General features: G+C 42.2%; 1 protein-coding gene across 2 annotated transcripts in view; it reads left to right on the top strand.

Moving 5' to 3' along the window:
- Nucleotides 1-11,103: 11,103 nt before the first annotated feature.
- The window catches only part of AGK (acylglycerol kinase), a 731,903-nt gene continuing 721,888 nt past the window's right edge, over nt 11,104-21,118 (top strand). For both annotated transcript variants that reach the window (XM_030216389.1, XM_030216388.1), the window contains exons 1-2: nt 11,104-11,174; nt 11,581-11,742. In XM_030216389.1, coding sequence (XP_030072249.1) covers nt 11,633-11,742 — 110 coding nt within the window. In that variant the 5' untranslated portion in view covers nt 11,104-11,174; nt 11,581-11,632. The remainder of the gene's footprint in view (nt 11,175-11,580; nt 11,743-21,118) is intronic.

The following is a 21,118-nucleotide window of genomic DNA, read 5'->3' on the forward strand; positions in this document are numbered from 1 at the left end:
CCTAAAAAAAATCCACAATTTCTTATGCTTGAGCGTTCACCGACAAGTCATGCAGAACACAGAATGCAGATAATCAAAGTGGTGTAATTTCATACAATGTTCATTCCTATCATCAAACTGCTACTTAACATCAGATAAACAACTTCAGTGCGGCAGACCCTAGCACTTATCTGAAGATCAATCCAATGTCTCCAGTCCATCCAGCGCTGCGCTGCTCAAATCGCTCACCAAGTTTAATCCACAAAACCCAACAGGGAGTCCCCGTTTCGCCAGAGCTGCATCAGGGGTTCTACTCCTGTGTCCAGACTGCTGAGTCTTGAACAAGGCAGGTAACTGACAAAAAACGCTGTCTTAAATCAATCACGCTCCTCCCACTTTCACTCCAATTGTCCAATCATTTCTGATGAAAAACCCTGACATCAATCTCATTACCCAGAGCAGCTAACTTCAAAAAAATGCCGACCATTCTACCCGGACATTTAGTCCCTCCGGTTCCACTGACTTAAAGAAAAAAAAATGAATTTCTAATCCACTTGTCGGAGCGCACAATCCCTGTCTCCTCTTCGTAATGATGGCTGTAACTGCTCGATAGCTATGCATTGCAGCGTGTCAAATTGATGTTGTTTACCTTCACAGTGCAGCACTAAAGGTGCCTCTCGCTTCAAATTCTTCAAGCACGAGCGATGTTCCAAAAATCTGGTTTTCAAACTCTTAGACGTCTGACCAATATATAGCAGGTCACATGGGCAACTAATTAAATAGACCACCCCCGTAGACTCACATGTCGTATTCGCTTTCAGCTGACATATCTTCCTCTTCCCAGTTTTCTGATGGACATATACACTCTCCTCCATCATGATATGACAGACTGAACAATGGCCACACTTCTTATGGCTACCTACTGTGCTGTGCATTTTCCTGGGCATCCACACATCATTTTGGCTCACTAACAGCGGCATAATCGAAACAGAAGGACGCCCATCTTCTGACACAAATAGGGAGATGGGCGTCCTTCTCTCAAGGTCGCCCAAATCGGCATAATCAAAAGCCAATTTTGGGCGTCCTCAACTGCTTTCCGTCGCAGGGACGACCAAAGTTCACGGGGGCGTGTCGGCAGTGTACCGAAGGTGGGACGGGGGCGTGGTTAAGAGATCGGCGTCCTTCGCCGATAATGGAAAAAGAAGGGCATCCCTGACGAGCATTTCGTCGACTTTACTTGATCCAATTGTTTTCACGACCAAGCCTCGAAAAGGTGCCTGAACTGACCAGATGACCACCGGAGGGAATAGGGGATGACCTCCCCTTACTCCCCCAGTGATCACTAACCCCCTCCCACCCAAAGAAAAAAACATTAACAAACATTTTTTTCCAGCCTCTATGCCAGCCTCAAATGTCATACCCAGCTCCATCACAGCAGTATGCAGGTCCCTGGAGCAGTTTTTAGTGGGTGCAGTGCACTTCAGGCAGGCAGACCCAGGCCCATCCCCCCTACCTGTTACACTTGTGGTGGTAAATGTGAGCCTTCCAAAACCCACCAGAAACCCACTGTACCCACATGTAGGTGCCCCCTTTACCCCTTAGGGCTATGGTAGTGGTGTACAGTTGTGGGAAGTGGGTTTTGGGGGGGGGGGTTGTGGGGCTCAGCACCAAAGGTAAGGAAGCTATGCACCTGGGAGCAATTTGTGAAGTCCACTGCAGTGCCTCCTAGGGTGCCTGGTTGGTGTCCTGGCATGCCAGGGGGACCAGGTTTCCATTATCGGCAAAAACCGAGGTCGTCCATCTCTAAGGTAGACTATCTCAACATTTAGGTCGACCATCTCTTAGGTCGACCTAAATGTTGAGATTTGGGCATCCCCGACTGTATTATCGAAACGAAAGATGGACACTCATCTTGTTTCGATAAAACGGGATGCCCTGCCCCTTCGTGGGGATGTCCTCAGAGGTGGGCGCCCTTAGAGATGGGCGTCCCCGTTCGAAAATGCCCCTCCACATCTCCCAAATTACAACCCCTCTGATAGGAGAATAGTATCCTCGCATCTCTAAATAAAGCATGCGCCTTCAGTAATTCAGTGTTTGCATTATATTTAATTACAAATGGCAATATATCATCTTGTTGTTGCACAGATTTATATTGCAGAAGAGATTCTCTGCGATTGTACCATGCCCGCTTTGCCGCCTTCTTTACTATGTGTTGAGGATAGCCCTGTTGTAGCAATTTGTTACTCAATATCCTCATACTTTTTTTTTAAGTCGTCTTCTGATGAGCAAATCCGCTGATAATGCAGAAACTGTGCAAAAGGGATGTTTTTCTTCATATGTGGAGGGTGCATACTCGTGAAGTGTAACAGAGAATTCCTGTCAGTAGGCTTAGAGAAAACGGTAGTAAACAAACCTTTACTAGTTTTTGTGACCCACACATCTAGAAATGCGATCTGCTCAGTGCTGCGAACTACCTCAAATTTAATTTGGATATGGCATTGGTTTAAATAGTCCACAAACTGCTCCAAACCCTCCGATGTACCAGTCCATACACAAAAAATGTCGTCAATAAAACGCTTCCAACAGCGAACATATTGGAAATGTGTAGAGGGATATATCCACTTTTCTTCATATGCTGCCATGAAGAGATTAGCAATAGTTTTTCTACTACCGTTTTCTCCAAGCCTACTGACAGGAATTATCTGTTAAACTTCATGAGTATGCACCCTCCATATATGACGAAAAACATCCCTTTTGCACTGTTTCTGCGTTATCAGCAGATTTGCTCATCAGAAGACAACTTTTAAAAAAGTACGAGGATACTGAGTAACAAATTGCTACAACAGGGCAGGGCTATCCTCAACATATAGTAAAGAAGGTGGCAAAGTGGGTGTGGTACAATCCCAGAGAATCTCTTCTGCAATATAAACCTGTGCAACAACAAGATGATATATTGCCATTTGTAATTAAATATAATGCAAACACTCCAAGATTAAGCAAAGCAATATGGAGACATTTTTAATTACTGAAGATGCATGCTTTATTTAGAGATGTGAGGATACTATTCTCCTATCAGAGGGGTTGTAATTTGGGAGATTTGTGAGCCAGAATGATGTGTGGACACCCAGGAAAATGCACACCATAGTAGGTAGCCATAAGAAGTGTGGCCATTGTTCAGTCTGTCATATCATGATGGAGGAGAGTGTATATGTCCATCAGAAAACTGGGAAGATATGTCAGCTGAAAGCGAATACGACATGTGAGTCTACGTGGGTGGTCTATTTAATTAGCTGCCCATGTGACCTGCTATATATTGGTCAGATGTCTAGGAGTTTGTAAACCAGATTGTTGGAACATCGCTCGTGCTTGAAGAATTTGATGTAAGAGGCACCTTTAGTGCTGCACTGTGAAGGTAAACAACATCAATTTGACACGCTGCAATGCATAGCTATCGAGCAGTTACAGCCATCATTACGAAGAGGAGACAGGGGTCGTGTGCTCCGACAAGTGGAGCAGAAATTGATTTTTTTATTTAATTCAGTGGAACCGGAGGGACTAAATGTCCGGGTAGAATGGTCGGCATTTTTTTGAAGTTAGCTGCTCTGGGTAATGAGATTGATGTCAGGGTTTTTCATCGGGAATGATTGAACAATTGGAGTGAAAGTGGGAGGAGCGTGATTGATTTAAGACAGCTTTTTTTGTCAGTTACCTGCCTTGTTCGAGACTCAGCAGTCTGGACACAGGAGTAGAACCCCTGATGCAGCTCTGGCGAAACAGGGACTCCCTGTTGGGTTTTGTGGATTCAACTTGGTGAGCGATTTGAGCAGCGCAGCGCTGGATGGACTGGAGACATTGGATAGATCTTCAGATAAGTGCTAGGGTCTGCCGCACCGAAGTTGTTTATCTGATGTTGTGGCAGTTTGGTGATGGGAATGAGCATTGTATGAAATTACACCACTTTTATTAACTGCATTCTGTGTTCTGCATATATGCATAAGCTTGTCACTTGGACATGTCAGTGAACACTTAAGCATAAGAAATTGTGGAGTTATTTTTAGGCCACCTGATGGTATACTGGGCCCATGCCTTATAGCTGGAAAAGTACTGGCTGTCTGGGTAGTATTACTGAGGCCTTTTTTCTCCACCCTCTGGAGGCTGGGTGATGCCTGAAAGTCGTAGTCACATTGGGTGCATGTAGAATTGTAGTACACTCGCAGCTGTTGAGCTGTAATTCATGATTTTTGTTTACAATTTTAATACTTTGCTACACTTTGGGGAGTTAAAATGTAATGCCAATAAGTGTAGAGTGATACACTTGGAGTGCAGAAACCCAAAAGAGAGATACCGGATAAAAAGGGAGAGATTAGTAAGCTTGACTCAGGAGAGAGACCTTGGGGTGTTGGTATCTGAGGATCTGAAGGTGAAGAAACAAGGTGACGGCCATGGTCAGAAGGATGCTAGGCTGCATAGAGAAGGGTATAATCAGCAGAAGGTGTTGATGCCCCTCTACAAGTTGTTGGTGAGGCCCCACTTGGAGTATTGTGTTCAGTTTTGGAGGCCTATCTAGCTAAGGATGTAAAAAGACTGGAAGCGGTGCAAATAAAAGCTTAAAAAATGGTATGGGATTTGTGTTGCAAACCGTACGAGGAGAGACTTGCTGACCTGAACATGTATAATTTAGAGGAAAGGAGAAACAGGGGTGACATGATACAGACATTCAAATGTTTGAAAAGTATTAATCCTTCTGCCATAGTTTCCAATTCAATTGCTTACTTGTCTGGCTGCTGTGCTCAAAAAGATATTTTTAATACTGAATAGCAAACTAGTGCTTATTTTACTCTTCGAAGGAAAAGACCTCAGAAGCTCAGCCTGTTGTTTTCTACCTGTCACTGAGCGAACTTCCTCACTGGTCCGATAACCTTAATTTTTGTGATTTTTTTTTAAATATTTTTTTCTTTTCCAATATTTTTCTCCTTCACACGTTAATTTATTTTTATATTGACGTTGTCATATAATAATAACAACAACAACAACAACAACAACAACAACAACAACAACATAACTTTCATGCAGATCACTTACTTGTTTAAAATAACTAAATGGGTTATAAGCCCCTAATGCAGTCCATTTGGTGTTCTTATATTGTGTCCTTGGGATGACTTATACTGTGCCAATACCATGAAATGCCACATCATCATCTAGAGAACCACCACAACCTGTGTTGGTTCATAACTGGCCTTATGGGGTGGAACCTCCCAAGCACTGTACACCATGTGCCCAGCTGCACAATCACTGTTTAGTTCCTGCAGGCACAGAACTTTGAAGACTGGTAACATTTTTACCCTAGGATATCTTCCCCATAAGTTGTAGAAAGGGAGAGTGGGTGCCTTTTTATTTGTTTTTATTTGATCTGATGGAAGAATTTTTGGAACTTGTTTGCTATGTGCATGTCACGGTTTTGGTTGTGCCCCAGGTCTACACTCACCTCTCCTTCCAGTGACCAGGCCCTGTGGCTGCTGTGGACTGCATCCTCCCTGTTTCCCAATCGTGTTCCAGAGATCATTCCAGTCCTATTCTGATGTTCCAGCATTCTAGCCTTGCTTTGGTGTTTCTGTGGCCAAGCCTTGTTTTGGTGTTCTTGCAGCCAAGCCTTGCTCTGGTGTTCCTGCTGCCAAGCCTCATTCTCACTTGTGCCATCATCAGTAAATGCCTTTATACAGCGCCTAGAAACCTTCCTGCTTTGCCTTTGCAACAGAGGTCTTCAAATGAGTTTTCATCTGTGTGTGTTTTTTTGCAGTTCCACCCCTGCTTGTTCCTGTCCTGCCAGTCTTCAACTTCAATCCCAATCCTGCTTGTTCCAGTCCTGTAAGTGTTCAGCTTCAGTTCCACCACTACTTGTTCCAGCCCTGTCTGTCTTCAGCTTCAGTTCCAGTCCTGTTTGTGTCAGTCCTGCTTGTTCCAACCCTGCCTGCATAGGCGCCCGGTATAAGAGGCTTGGGGAGGCTAAGCCTCCCCAGTCGCCTGCAGCAGTCTCATTCTCCAACACGACGCTGGCCCGACACGCTGTCTTTCTTTATCTTTAGTTTTCTGTTCACCGTCCGTCTGTCCTCTCTGCAGTGCTCTGAGCGCTGCCGGCCGGCTCACCATCAGCTGAGTGCCATGCCCAGTTCCGGCGCACCGCGTCCCTCCTCCTCTTTGCCTTGACGCGGGCCGGGGATCTTGGGGACAGTCAGAGCTCGCGCGGGGAAGGGGCGAGATGGATCGGCGGAGCAGGTGGGATATTCATGATGTGCAGGCTCTCAGCCAGTCAGCCTTCCCTACGCGAGAGCGATGCAACTTCCTGTTCCGCACGGGAGGGGCTGTCAAAGTAGGGAAGGGAAGGCTCAACGCTCAAGGCTGGTTACAATGGTTGTCTGAGGCGTTCCCACTTCCTTCCCAGACCCAGGCCAGACCATAATAATTCAAGAAGAAGAAATGTTGGCACGCAGCGCACATTGGATTTCAGGAGAGGTAGGTCCTGACTCTGAAGGTTTAAGTCAAAATTAAAAAATTAATATTTTGTTTCATGCAGATCTCTTTTTGTTTAAACATAACTACCCTGTTTCCCCGAAAGTAAGACATCCCCCGAAAATAAGACCTAGTAGAGGTTTTCCTGAAATGGTAGATATAAGGCCTCCCCCGAAAGTAAGACCTAGCAAATTTTTGTTTGAAAGCAGGGCCGCCAAGAGCCGGACAAGGCCGCCCCCCACCCGAGGTTGCCGGGCCCCCCCTCCACCCACCCTCTGTCGCTCCCGGAACTAACCTTAAACGCCTCCTTTCACCTTTGCAGCAAGCAGCAGCAGGGCAGACCTCTCCTTCCGTGCCCCGCCCTCACGGACGTTACATCAGGCGAGGGCAGGACACGGAAGGAAGGAGTGGCCTGCCCTGCTGCTGCTTGCTGCAAAGGTGAAAGGAGGCGTTTAAGGTTAGTTCCAGGAGCGACGGAGGGCAGGCGGGCCAACCCCGATCCAACCCCGATGTTTCCCCGAAAAATAAGACAGCCCCTGAAAATAAGACCTAGCGCATTTTTGGGGGCAAAAATTAATATAAGACAGTGTCTTATTTTCGGGGAAACACGGTAAATGGGCTATAAGCCCCTAATGCTTTTGGTTCCTATATTTTGTTTGTGATGACTTATACTGTGCCAAAATTGAAATCTGAAAACTGTTTTCTCTATCTGGTCGTTAATAAAAGGAGCTAATTGTGAATTTCCATCCTAAAAGGATGTTTTGTGGGTGTATATGACATGAGAATTGTGATATGATCACTTGTTTCATATTGTTGACGGTCTGTGATGTTGTCCGTTTGGGTGGTATATGGTGTATTAGGGTCTGCCCAGTGTAATATTTATGGTACAGTAAGGTTCTGAGTGTGTTTTTGCACAAAGTTGTGCATAGTGTTTTGCAGTTGAGCGATTGTGGTTAGTATATGCTTTGAGCAACCACTTTATCCTTTGACATATGCTACGTATCTAATATCTAAATGTAATAAAAGGTATTAATTGTGACTTTTATTTTTATTTTTTTTCTGTGTGTTATCAAAGAATTATAGATTTAAGCTCCACCCCTGGCCCGCCCCAACCCCACCCCCTTTAGCCTCCCCAAACAGTTGGGCCATCGACCGCCTATGCCTGCCTGCTTTCAGCTTCAGTTCAAGCCCTGCTTGTTCCAACCCTGTCTGCCTTCAGCTTCAGTTCCAGTCCTGTTTGCTTGCTCCAACCCTGCCTGCTTTCAACTTCAGTTCCAGTCCTGCTTATTCCAGTCCTGTAAGTCTTCAGCTTCAGTTCCATCCCTGTCTGCCTTCAGTGTCCGTTCCAGTCCTGTTTGTGTCAGTCCTGTTTGTTCCAGCCCTGCGTGCCTTCAGCTTCAGTTCCGGTCCTACTTGTTCCAGTCTTGTAAGGCTTCAGTTCCAGCCCTGCTTGTTCCAGCCCTGTCTGCCTTCAGCTTCAGTTCCAGTTCTGTTTGCTTGTTCCAACCCTGCCTGCTTTCAGCTTCAGTTCCAGTCCTGCTTATTCCAGTCCTGTAAGTCTTCAGCTTCGGTTCCAGCCCTGTCTGCCTTCAGCGTCAGTTCCAGTCCTTCTTGTTCCATTCCTGCTGTTCCAGCTCTGTCTGCCTTCAGTTTCAGCTCCAGTCCTGCTTGTTCCAGTCCGGCCTGGCTTCCGCTTCAATTCCAGTCCTGCTTGTACCAGTCCTGTCTGTTTTCCCCCTCAATCCTTGTTTGGGTGGTTCGCCTGCTGCTGCTGGTCGTCGTTGGCAGTGGACCCCCCGTTTTCTATTTCTGTTGATGGCTCTCTCATTCTCCCTGTCTCCTCAGCTCGAAACCTTGGGGTCATCTTTGACTCTTCTCTCTCCTTCTCTGCTCATATCCAGCAGATCGCCAAGACCTGTCGTTTCTTTCTTTACAACATCCGTAAAATCCGCCCCTTTCTTTCCGAGCACTCTACCAAAACCCTCATCCACCCTTGTCACCTCTCGTTTAGACTACTGCAATCTGCTTCTTGCTGGCCTCCCACTTAGTCACCTCTCCCCCCTCCAGTCGGTTCAAAACTCTGCTGCCCGTCTCATCTTCCGCCAGGGTCGCTTTACTCATACTACCCCTCTCCTCAAGACCCTTCACTGGCTCCCTATCCGTTTTCGCATCCTGTTCAAACTTCTTCTACTAACCTATAAATGTATTCACTCTGCTGCTCCCCAGTATCTCTCCACACTCGTCCTTCCCTACACCCATTCCCGTGCACTCTGCTCCATGGATAAATCCTTCTTATCTGTTCTCTTCTCCACTACTGCCAACTCCAGACTTCGCGCCTTCTGTCTCGCTGCACCCTACGCCTGGAATAAACTTCCTGAGCCCCTACGTCTTGCCCCATCCTTGGCCACCTTTAAATCTAGACTGAAAGCCCACCTCTTTAACATTGCTTTTGACTCATAACCACTTGTAACCACTCGCCTCCACCTATCCTCCTCTCTTCCTTCCCGTCCACATTAATTGATTTGATTACTTTATTTATTTTTTGTCTATTAGATTGTAAGCTCTTTGAGCAGGGACTGTCTTTCTTCTATGTTTGTGCAGCGCTGCGTATGCCTTGTAGTGCTATAGAAATGCTAAATAGTAGTAGTAGTAATAGGCTCACTGTTCCTGACTTTTGTGACAGTCCATGTTACTTACAAGACCTTGATGTTATTTTTTTTCTCGTTTCTTAAATATATTGATAGTTTAGTATGTTTGAAGGAGTAGGCTAGTGGTTAGTGCAGCAGAAGTTAATCTTGGGGAACTGGGTTAAATTCCCACTGCAGCTCCTTGTGACTCTGGGTAAGTCACTTAACCCTCCATTGCCCCAGGTACAAATAAGTAGTTGCAAAAAAACACAGAAAAGCAGTATATAAAGTCCCATTCCCATTTCTCAAGTTGTAAAACCTTAATCTACAAAACTATCCATAATGCTAATTTTACTTACCAAACTCTGGAACTCATTACCCAAATATATCAGACACTCAGCTGATCATATGTAATTTAGAAGTTTACTTAAAGCCCACTTCTTTAGATCTGTGTTCAGCTAATATGAAAAGCTTTTTAAAAATAGTTGTATTATTGTATTAATATTAATTGTCTTGTAATGCTTCTTCTTTAATTTGTTATGTAAGCCCCATTAACCTTTCTTGGGAAAATGTGTGTGTTTGTGCTCTGTGTTTATATATATATATATATATATATATATATATATATATATATATATATAAGAAAGAAGCTTGATGTCGACTTGGTTAACATCTGCTGAATATCAACCAACTAATAGTTTTAAGGCTACATTTCGTTTGCTGAACTAATTTCCCCTCTATCAGATTTGTTCCTCCTTGGTTAATTTTAAACAAGAAGCTAAAAAATGATTTACTCTGGTCTTACAACAAGGACATCCCATCAAGCTATGCATCACCGTTTGGAAAGCATCAATGTCATTCAGCTCCATCTGTTCTACTGCTGCTTTCCCTTAGTCATCATTACTCCTGGGACTCATCTATATTCAAACACACAGATGAAAAACAAAGTTTACCCCCACCCCCCAAAAAAAGCCTTTTTACAACCAGACTTGAAGAAGAAATAAATATATATCACAGAAATGGAAAATGATGGCACATTTAGGCTGAATCTGGACTTCTGCATGAAGGTATCTCTGCCCTCATTATTGAATATCTCTTTTATATAGTAATAATAAACAATATTAGGTGCATTTTTATAATATACCACTGCATTCCACAAAACAAAAGGAGCAGGTTCCCACAAACCATCTTTCTCTTTTGATCTAGGCACAGGAAAAAAAGATTTTAAGTGCTGCCAAGTTTCAACCTAATTAATGTTTGATGTGAGATATAAATGCCATAAATAAGTAAATAAATAAATAAATAGAAACTCTAAGGGCCTGTTTACCAAGGTGCCTATGGGCGACTTTAGCGTTTAGTGTGTGCTAAAAATGCTAGTGCGGCTTAGTAAACAGGGCCCTAAATGTCCAGCACCTTATTTTCATAACATGATGTCTGTTTTAGTGATGCTTTACAGAGCTGCCAGGTTACCCATTTCAGGAGGAAGACTTTTTGTCCTGTCCTGGATTTCTTCCAATCTCATCAGGTGCATTATGGGACCCGTCCCTCAGCACTGATTTAAATGGATAGAATAGAATCATGGACTACAAATACTACACCGCTTTGGGATGTAAGTTTAAACCCAGGACCGGCCAAAACGTCTCCCTGCTGGAATGGGTAACTTGGCTTTACCAGGAGGAAAAAAATGTCTGCACGAATACAGCATGTGCTAGAGAGTCCCTATAATCAGCCTCCAATTGACCCACACTGATTACCGATTTATAACAAACTACTACTCTACTTATGAAAAGTTATTCCGTTGTTATACTTCCTCTGTGTCTGTGTACATCCGTATGCTACACAAGCTGGAATGTTTGAAAACATAAGTAAGGTTAAATAAAATTTGAGTGTACGCAGAACGACGGCTGCGCGGGGAAAGGGAAACTGAGATTTGCCTAAATGGCTTAAACGTTTAGACGTCATGTCGGCACCTGGTCCTCCTCCTTTAACGCAACTTCCTGTTTCTGATAAGGCAGGACGGATCCGAACCGAAGGAAACGAAGTATTGCATGAGGGGATGTGGTAAGAGCAATCTGATATATGAGTCTGATGGGGTGGGGGTTGTATATAGTGGACAGGGAAAAGAGGGGGAAACGTGGGATCAGGGGGAATGGGAGAGATGGCAGACCATGGGGAGAGGAGACTGGTACCCTAACGTGCGTGATTTGGTATTTCTCAGCTTGTCTTAATCAATGTTCAGTATACTCTAAATACACTCTACCTTCATAGTGCAATAACATTATGTTAGTCTTAAAAATATATAGCTATGTATCTGTCTTCAGTATACTTTTTGTTTTATTGTCTTTGTTTCTGTATAGCTTTTTTCAAGAAATTAAACTTGGTTGAGAGGGTAGTGTGGTCTGTATAATGTCTGATCTTCCTTGGTAGTGGTAAAAGTTGTAATAATGTGATTTTATAATTTTGTTAGGTAAAGACTTTGTACCTGTTGTTTGATAGAGAGGTTGTGACAGAGGAACAACATGGTTAACGTTATGAGAGTGCTTAAAATCTTACGAAATCACTGGAAGAAAACTACTGCTGGGTTATGCTTGATGGCATATGGAAGCAACTGGCTGTATGGCAAGCATTGGTAAGTAGCAATTATTTCACCAACAGCATGGAGGTATAAAGATAAAACTAAGTTGTTTATCTGAAGCATTTATTTATTTATTGCATTTGTATCCCACATTTTCCCACCTCTTTGCAGTTTCAATGTGGCTTACAATACATTGTGATAAGTGGAAATACAGTTAGAAAATATACAATTACTGGTACAGAAGGATCTTGGGTAACATTATAATAAGAGACATGGTAAAACAAGCAGATATAGTAAGACAGTTCTGAATATATATGGAGGAGTTATATATGTTCATATTTGTTACTCTTTGTGGTACGCCTTGTTAAAGAGATGGGTCTTCAGTAGTTTACAGAAGTTAGTTCGTAGATCGTTTTTAGTTAGCGCGCTAATGCGTTCCATAGCTGTGTGCTCAGGTAGGTAAAGCTAGACGCATGCATTAGTTTGTATTTTAGGCCTTTGCAGTTGGGGAAGTGCAGATTAAGGAATGTGCGGGATGATCTTTTAGCATTCCTGGGTGGTAGGTCTATCAAGTCTGACCTGTAGGCTGGTGCATCTCCGTGAATGATTTTGTGAACTAGAGTGCATATTTTGAACGTGATGCGTTCTTTCAGTGGGAGCTAGTGTAGCTTTTCTCGTAGGGGTTTAGCGCTTTCATATTTTGTTTTACCGATTATGAGTCTTGCTGCAGTGTTCTGGGCTGTCTGAAGTTTCTTGATTATTTGCTCTTTGCAGCCGGCGTAGAGTGCATTGCAATAGTCTAGATGGCTGAGCACCATTGATTGTACAAGGTTACGGAAAACGGTTCTTGGGAAGAAAGGTCTTACTCTTTTTAATTTCCACATTGAATGGAACATCTTCTTGGATGTATTTTTTGCGTGACTTTCCAGAGTTAGGTGTCGATCGATGGTAACTCCAAGAATTTTTAGGGTGTTTGAAATTGGCAGGTTCAGATTTGGTGTATTGATGGTAGTGAATTTGTTTGTGTTATGTTGTGAGGTGAGTATTAGGCATTGTTTTTTTTCTGCGTTAAGTTTTAGCTTAAATGCATCCGCCCTTGAGTGCATGATATGGAGACTTTGGTTGATTTAATTGGAGATTTCCTTTAGATCTTGTTTAAATGGGATGTAGTTACATCGTCTGCGTATATATATGGGTTGAGGTTTTGGTTTGATAATAGTTTGGCCAAAGATATCATCATTAAGTTGAATAGAGTCGGCGAGAGGGGGGATCCCTGTGGAACGCCGCATTCAGGTATCCATGAGGCTGAAGTAGTCAAGTTAGATGTCACTTGGTATGATCGTGTGGTTAAGAATCCCTTGAACCAGTTGAGAACATTACCTCCAATTCCGAAGTACTCAAGGATGTGTAATAGTATTCCGTGATCAACCATGTCAAAGGCGCTTGACATGTCAAATTGTAGGAGTAATATGTTCTTTCCAGTTGCAATCGTTTGTTTGAATTTAGTCATGAGTGTAACTAGTACATTTTCAGTACTGTGGTTAGACCTAAATCCTGACTGGGAGTGTGGAGTATTGAGAATTTGTTTAGGTAATCTGTAAGTTGTTTGGTTACCATCCCTTCCATAAGTTTGATTATTAAGGGAATGGATGCTACTGGCCTGTTGTTGGTTATTTCACTGGCACTTTTCTTTCTATCTTTGGGTATGGGGGTGAGTAATATGTTTCCTTCTCCTTCGGAAAGAGTCCATTTTGTAGCATGTAATTTAAGTGTTTCGTTATGTCTGTTATAAATTGTTGAGGAGCAGATGTCATAAGGTTGTTTGGACATATGTCTAGTTTACAGTTAGATTTAGCAATTCTTTTGAGCGTTTGGGGAAATGACATCCTCAGATAATGATTCGAAGTTGGTCAATATTCTGTCTGCTGGGTATACGCCAGGGTCTGGGTCTAAACAGTCGAGGAGTTCTGCATAGTCGATGGTACTGACAGGTATCTTAAGTCGCAATTGTACGATTTTCTCGTTGAAGTATCTCGCAAGATTGTCTGCTCCTGGTGTGTCTTTATTGTTGGTTATGACTGGTGTGTTATCTAGTAGTTTGTTCAAGACTTGGAAGAGTTTATGTGTGTCTGTAATTTGGTCCAATTTCAGTTTTGTAATATAATCTTTTAGTTTGTCTTATGGTGTATTTGTATTTTCTTTGGAGTTGTTTCCAGGCGTTGAGTGTGGGGTCATCTTTCTTTTTATTGCATGCACGATCTAACCTTCTAACTTGTGTTTTGAATTTTTTCTGTGTGAGGTTCTGGTTTGGATTGGTGCAATATTGTCTAATATGGATCTGCATCTATCGTCCCATTCTTGGAGGAATTGGTTTGTGTCTGTCTTTATTGTCCATTCGTTATAGTATATCTGTTGCCAGAATATTACCGGATCTATTTTACCTCGCGTGGTGTAGGTTTTACGTTCTTGTTTGTTCGGCATGTCTTTTATTCTCCATTGGAGGGTGATGTTTGCTTTATAGTGATCAGTCCACGGAGCGGATGTCCATTTTGTGTCTGTCAGTATAAGGTTTGAATTAGGATCGAGTTTGTATGTGATGATGTCTAGTGTGTGTCCTTTGATGTGTGTTGGTTGCGTGTTTGCCCTGTGGAGATCCCATAATTGTAGGAACTCTTCGCATTCTTGGAGTTGAGATCTTCAAGGTGCAGGTTGATATCTCCTATTATGATAAGATTTGAGGTAGAGACGCAAGTGTTTGAGATAAAGTCCATAAAGTGTATTTGGGAGTCTTGCCAGTTGCCTGGCGGTCTGTAAAGCAGGACTGCGTTAAGGTGTTCCTGCAAGTTTGGGTGGCTAATTCTTACCGAAGCGATTTTGAGTTGTGGTAGAATGGATTTGGCTGTGGCTATGATGGTGAATTCGGATTTGAATATTATGGCTATTCCTCCTCCTCTTTTTCCGTTTCTTGTCCAGTGGATAATTTTGTATCCTGGTGGGCATAGATCTAAGATTATTAGATCATTAAGGTCGTGAATCCAGGTTTCAGTGATGAATAGGAAGTCAAGATTGTCTGTGTTCTCTAGTCTGCATGACACAAGTCCTCTCACTATGTGTGACATAAAAGCCCCCCCCCCCCCCCATTGGACTGCTTAGTTTTGATTCCTCTTTCAGTTTTTGTGCTGCTTCACTATGTTTTCATGCCACTTCCACCTGCTGCTCTTTTGCAGGACCACCTCTATCTGATAATATTCTGAGAGTACAATACAACCCTGCTTATTCTCAGAGAAAATCAAGCTACAGACTACTTTCAGCATAAAAGAAGCTAATGCTGGTGGGTGGTGCACTGGACCTGTGGATTATGGAGTTGAATTCTGATCACCATAGAGATTTTGATAAACCTACTACTGTGTCAGGAGCCTATTGCTAAACAGCCGTAGAGGCTGATCTCTAGTGGGCTATTGTAACCCATAGTTAAACAATTGCATAGAAGGATACTTAGTGAGGTAATATGGCGTTGCCAAGGTCTTGATGGGAGGTTTTAGTAGAGGCAAGCCTCGCATTAAAGGATTAATTTTTTACATGATGCTGCTATGTGCTAGTTACATTAAGAAGTACCCAAATGGAATGGCTTTTCAAACCTGTATCAGATAAATGCACAAGATAATAAAACAGTCCTTGTATGGGAAAGGAGAAGGGATATAGGACCTTCTAAAGTTGTAAGACAACCTTGATGTTCACTCCCAGTCCCTAAGGGCTGCGAAAAGGTCAGGTTTTGTGGATATCCCTAACGAATATGCATGACTGATTTGCATACTTAATACCTCCATTGTATGCAAATCTCTTTCATGTAAGCAGCATTTTTCAATACACTCAAAAGCTTTTAAGTTCTTTTCTCGTGGTAAGCGGTACATTGTAATTTGTATATTCCAAAGACTTAGTTATTCTTTGGATAACATTCCTTTGGCAAAATCTGTCCTTTGATAAATTCAACCAATATCCTGTACGTTTGCTGAAATGTGGCTGCGTCAGTTTTTGGTTCAGTAAATTTTTATGAACCGTACTGATGTTTCTATTGCTGTCTTTTGTTGACCATTATTTATTAGAGAGATCTTGAAAACCTGACCTGTTGGCGGTGGGTGTGAAGACCACTGTTCTAGTGTAACTTCTCTTGGAAGCCAGAATTACCTCTGAAACACTGTCAGGCAGATCTAGGAAAACTAAGGTTACCCTTTCAACATCCAAGCTGTGAGAGCAAGGGACTTGATGTATGGGTGCAACAGAGTTCCTCAAACCTGCATTATCAGTGTAAGGGAGTTCCATGATCGTATTGGTCTTTTTTATGGAAAGTTCCAGGCCTATGTGGAGTTATTAGAATCATGGTTCCCTGTTCCCTTTTGAGTTTCAAGTAGTCTTCATTATCAGGGGTATCGGAGAATATGCATAGAGAAGAGCCCCCATCCCAATTTAGGAGGAAGGCATCTGAAGCTCGTTTGCTGTGTGACCTGTCCTGTTAAGAAGTAAGGTAATTTTCTGCTCCTGATAAGTGGTAGATCTATTGAGGGGCATGATCCACTCTTGCAACTTCTTAGTCACGTTCCCATCCATTTACCATTTGTATAGTTGAAATACACAAGTCAACTTGTCTGCTAGGGTGGTTTCCTTTCCAGTTGTGCCCATGGCTATGAAGATCATACCTTGAGAGGTGGGAGACTGTCAGAATGTGGAACTGGGCCAACACAGAGGAGATAGAATCCTGTACTTTCCTGTTGATATAATGCATTGCAACTTCCAAATGGTGGAACTCCTTCCACCCAAAATAAGAAATATGCACGAATATACTAGATTCTGCAATATCCTCAAATTGTTTCTATTCAAACAAACCCTCACAAAGAACAACCATATCTCAAACAACTAATTATTACCTGAATTGGTTATTACTCTGTTTACCATTAATCTTCTCTTTGCTTCATGTACAATTTCTCATTCATAATAGATTTTCTAAATGTTAAACATTCATAGCTATCCCAGTACGTTTATAATACTGTATTGTACAATTGGATTCTTACAACAAATTATTTTCTTATGCATTATGCATTGAGCCTGCAAATAGGTGGAAAAATGTGGGGTACAAATGTAACAAATAACAATAAAATTATTATTTGTTATGTATCCTATACTATTTATTGAAAGCCACATTGAATTCAAACTTGTTTGGGATAATGTGGGATATAAATGGCACAAATAAAAATAAATAAAACTTGATTGTCTGAACTAGTATATTTTAGTTGACCAGCTGATCTCTGAAAGCCTTCAGATCATTCAAGACTGTTCTCATTTCCAGGAAATTTATCTAATGAAGTTTCTCTTGGGCTGACCCAAGGTGTGAAGTCGATATGCAGCCCAATTTGGATGAATCTGTTGTGAGTACTATTTGGTAAACAACAGACAATCAAGAGGCTCTTCAGGTCTGCACCAGCAGCAGGGTAGGAAAAAAGCAGACCCAATTAGAGTCCAAACAAAGATAGTTTATTGAAACAAATAGGGCTGCCTCAGGGGTACAACCGCATTGAGATATTGGTCCACTAACTGTTAACATTTCTCATGCTGTAACTTCAACATGGCAAGTACTAGTTGGTATGTAGGAATTAGGAAGGGTATGCCTATTGCCATATTAGATTGAACCATCCACCAGGACAAAGAATCCTGAGTGGGATTGTGATAGAAATTACATCTCTGAACCTGTGAGTGGCTTCATGTCACTGTATGTTCAGGTCAACTGAATTTTCATCTTGAGATATGTCATGTGTACTGTTGATGCCATGTGATCCAACGTCAACATGTTCCATGCTGATGTCTACAGACTTCCTTAAATTTCTTTGCCTATGGAAGAAAGCCCTTTGCCTGAGTTGTTTGTATCAGAGCTCCTATGAACTCCATTTGATTTGATGGGCTTATTTAAGACTTGGAGTTATTAAGGTCTGCCATTAATGTTCCCAACACCCAGGTGGTGGTGCAGATTGATCCTTGAGCCACTTCCTGAGATGTGCTCTTTATCAGTCAGTTATCCAAATAGTGAAACTTGCACTCCCAGTCTGCTTAAGTATGCTACTACTACTGTGAGGTATTTTGTAAAGACCTATGTAGTTGTTGTGAGGCTAAAAGGCAATACTGATGATGGTGTTTCAGTTATAAATCTGAGACACTTCTGTGGGTGTAAGTATACTTTAAGTGCAGAAAACATAACCAGTGTCCTTTTTGGAGGTAGTAAGTGAGTGCCTAGGGAAACTGTCCTGAATGTTTCTTAGACTAGATGCTTGTTTAGGGCCCTTGGAATCCCTCCATCTTCTTTGTTATCAGCAATTACTTGCAATAAAATCCCTGCCCTTTTACTCTGGTGGAATAGTTTCAACCTCATTGGCCTCTAAAAGGGAAGAGAACCCCTTGATAAGTATTTCCTGATGTGGAGACCTTGACCAAGTTGCTCTTGTAGAATGTAACACAGTAAATGATTGCAGATAAAGACCTGTACGGTCCATCTAGTCTGCCCAACAAGATAAACTAATTTAACATGGTATGTTATTCTTTATATGTATACCCGAGTTTGATTTGTCCTTGCCATTCTCAGGGTACAGACTGTAGAAGTCTGCCTAGCACTCTTCTTGTACTAAAAGTTCTGAAGCTAATGTCAAAGCCCCTTAAAATTTACACTCAAGCCCATCCATACCTATTCAGTCAAGATCAGGGTGTAGACCGTCTGCCCAGCACCAGTTTTGTTTCCCAGTTAGCAGCGTTGCCACCCAATCTCTGCTAATATTCCATGGATCCATTCCTTCTAAACAGGATACCTTTGTGTTTATCCCATGCACATTTGAATTCCATTACCGTTTTCATCTCCACCTCCTCCCAGTGGGAGGGCATGCCATGTATCCACCACCCTCTCTGTGAAAAAATACTTCCTTACATTACTCCTGAGTCTGCCCCACTTCAACTTCAATTCATGTCCTTTAGTTCTACTGCCTTCCTGTCTTTGGAAAAGGTTTGTTTGCGGATTAATATCTTTCAATTATTTCATGTCACCCCTGTTTCCTCCAAATTATATATGTTCAGGTCAGCAAATCTTTTCTTGTACGGTTTGCAACTCAAATCCCATACAATATTTGTAGCTTTTCTTTGCACCGCTTCCAGTCTTTTTACATCTTTAGCAAGATATGGCCTCCAAAACTGAACACAATACTCAATTGGGGCCTCACCAACGTCTTGTAGAGGGGCATCAACACCTCCTTTCTTCTGCTGTTTATACCCTTCTCTATGCAGCCTAGCATCCTTCTGGACACAGCAATCGCCTTGTCACATTGTTTCTTCACCTTTAGATCCTTGGACACCAACACCCCAAGGTCTCTCTCCTGAGTCGAGCTTAACCAATCTCTCCCCTCCTATCCGGTATCTTGTTTGGGTTTCTGCACCCCAAGTGCATTCTTCTTGTCAAATAAGTCAAGACAGTATCCTAACCAGACAACTTTCAGAACCCAGTGGTCGGTTAAAAAGGCAAGAGTTTGAGCAAAGCTTGAACTTCCCTCCTGTTGAAAGGTTGGCTGGCACGTTACTTGAATACTAGCTATGATCTCGTAGAGATAATCAAAACCTCATTCCAGGTGTTGGGCTGTCAAGCTGGTTGGGACGTCTTGATCTTCTGCTGTCTTAGATGAGGGATACAACCATGTCTACTTTGGAAAGTGAGGATCTCACTCTGAAACATCATAGATAGACACAATCCAATTCCTCTCAGATTGGGATAACAGATGTAAATTAATACTAGACAACATTGCCCCAATCTAAACCAGAACCTCGCACAGAAAGAACTGAATACCATGGTTCAATGAAGAACTGAAAAAACTCAAAACACAAGTTAGGAAACTAGAACGTGCGTGGAATAAAAAGAAAGATGATCCCACTCTCAACGCTTGGAAGCAACTCCGAAGGAAATATAAATATACCACAAGGCAAACCAAAAGACAATACTACAAAACTGAAATTGGCCCAAATTACAAAGACACACACAAACTCTTCCAACTCGTGAATAAATTATTAGATACTACTCCAGTCACCAACAACAGCAAAGACACACCAGGAGCTGATGACTTGGCGAAGTACTTCAAGGAGAAAATCATACAACTGCGACTCAAAATACCTGCCAGCTCCATCAACTACACCGCACTCCTAGAATGCCTAGACCCTGACCCTGGAGTTTACCCAGCAGACAGGATCTGGACTGAATTCATAATACTACCGGAAGACCTTATCTCACAAATGCTTAAAAGATTCGCCAAATCTCATTGCAAATTAGATATATGCCCAAACAACCTCATGAAGTCAGCCCCTCAACAATTTATAATGGACCTAACAAACCACGTGAACTTTATGCTACAAAATGGACTCTTCCCAATGGAGCAAGTTAACATTTTACTCACCCCCATACCCAAAGATGCAAAGAAAAACATTAACGAACTACAGACCAGTAGCATCCATCCCATTAATTACCAAAATAACAGGAGGTATGGTGACCAAACAACTCACAGAATATCTAAACAAGTTCTCAATATTACACGATTCCAAGTCAGGATTCCGCGCTAATCACAGCACTGAAACCGAATTAGTTATGCTCATGACAAAATTCAAACAATTGATAGCAAACGGGAATAACATACTACTGTTACAATTCGACATGTCAAGCGCATTTGACATGGTTGACCATGGAATCTTATTACACATCCTCGAATACTTCGGCATTGGAAGCAACATTCTCAACTGGTTTAAGGGGTTCCTAACTACACGCTCTTATCAAGTGACATCAAATTCGGCTACATCAGCTACATGGACACCTGAATGCGGTGTTCCACAGGGATCCCCTCTCTCACCAACCATATTCAACCTAATGATGACATCCTTGGCCAAACTACTATCGAATCAGAACTTAAACCCATATATATACGCTGATGATGTAAGGATCTTCATCCCATTCAAACAAGATCTAAGGGAAATCTCCAACGAAATCAAGCAAAGCCTACACATCATGAATTCCTGGGCAGATGCATTTCAGCTGAAACTTAATGCAGAAAAAACACAATGCCTAGTACTCACTTCGCAATACAATAAGAATAAATTCACCACCATCAACACACCTAAACTAAACCTACCAGTTTCGGACACCCTAAAAATTCTTGGAGTCACCATTGATCGACACCTAACACTTGAGAATCATGCGACAAACATAACTAAAAAGATGTTTCACTCAATGTGGAAACTAAAAAGAATTAAACCATTTTTTCCAAGGTCTGTCTTCTGCAATCTGGTACAATCACCAGTACTCAGTCATCTGGACTATTGTAACTCACTATACGCTGGCTGCAAAGAGCAAATACTTAAAAAAACT

Source organism: Microcaecilia unicolor, chromosome 10 (genome assembly GCF_901765095.1).
Source record: "Microcaecilia unicolor chromosome 10, aMicUni1.1, whole genome shotgun sequence".
Classification (NCBI taxonomy): domain Eukaryota; kingdom Metazoa; phylum Chordata; class Amphibia; order Gymnophiona; family Siphonopidae; genus Microcaecilia; species Microcaecilia unicolor.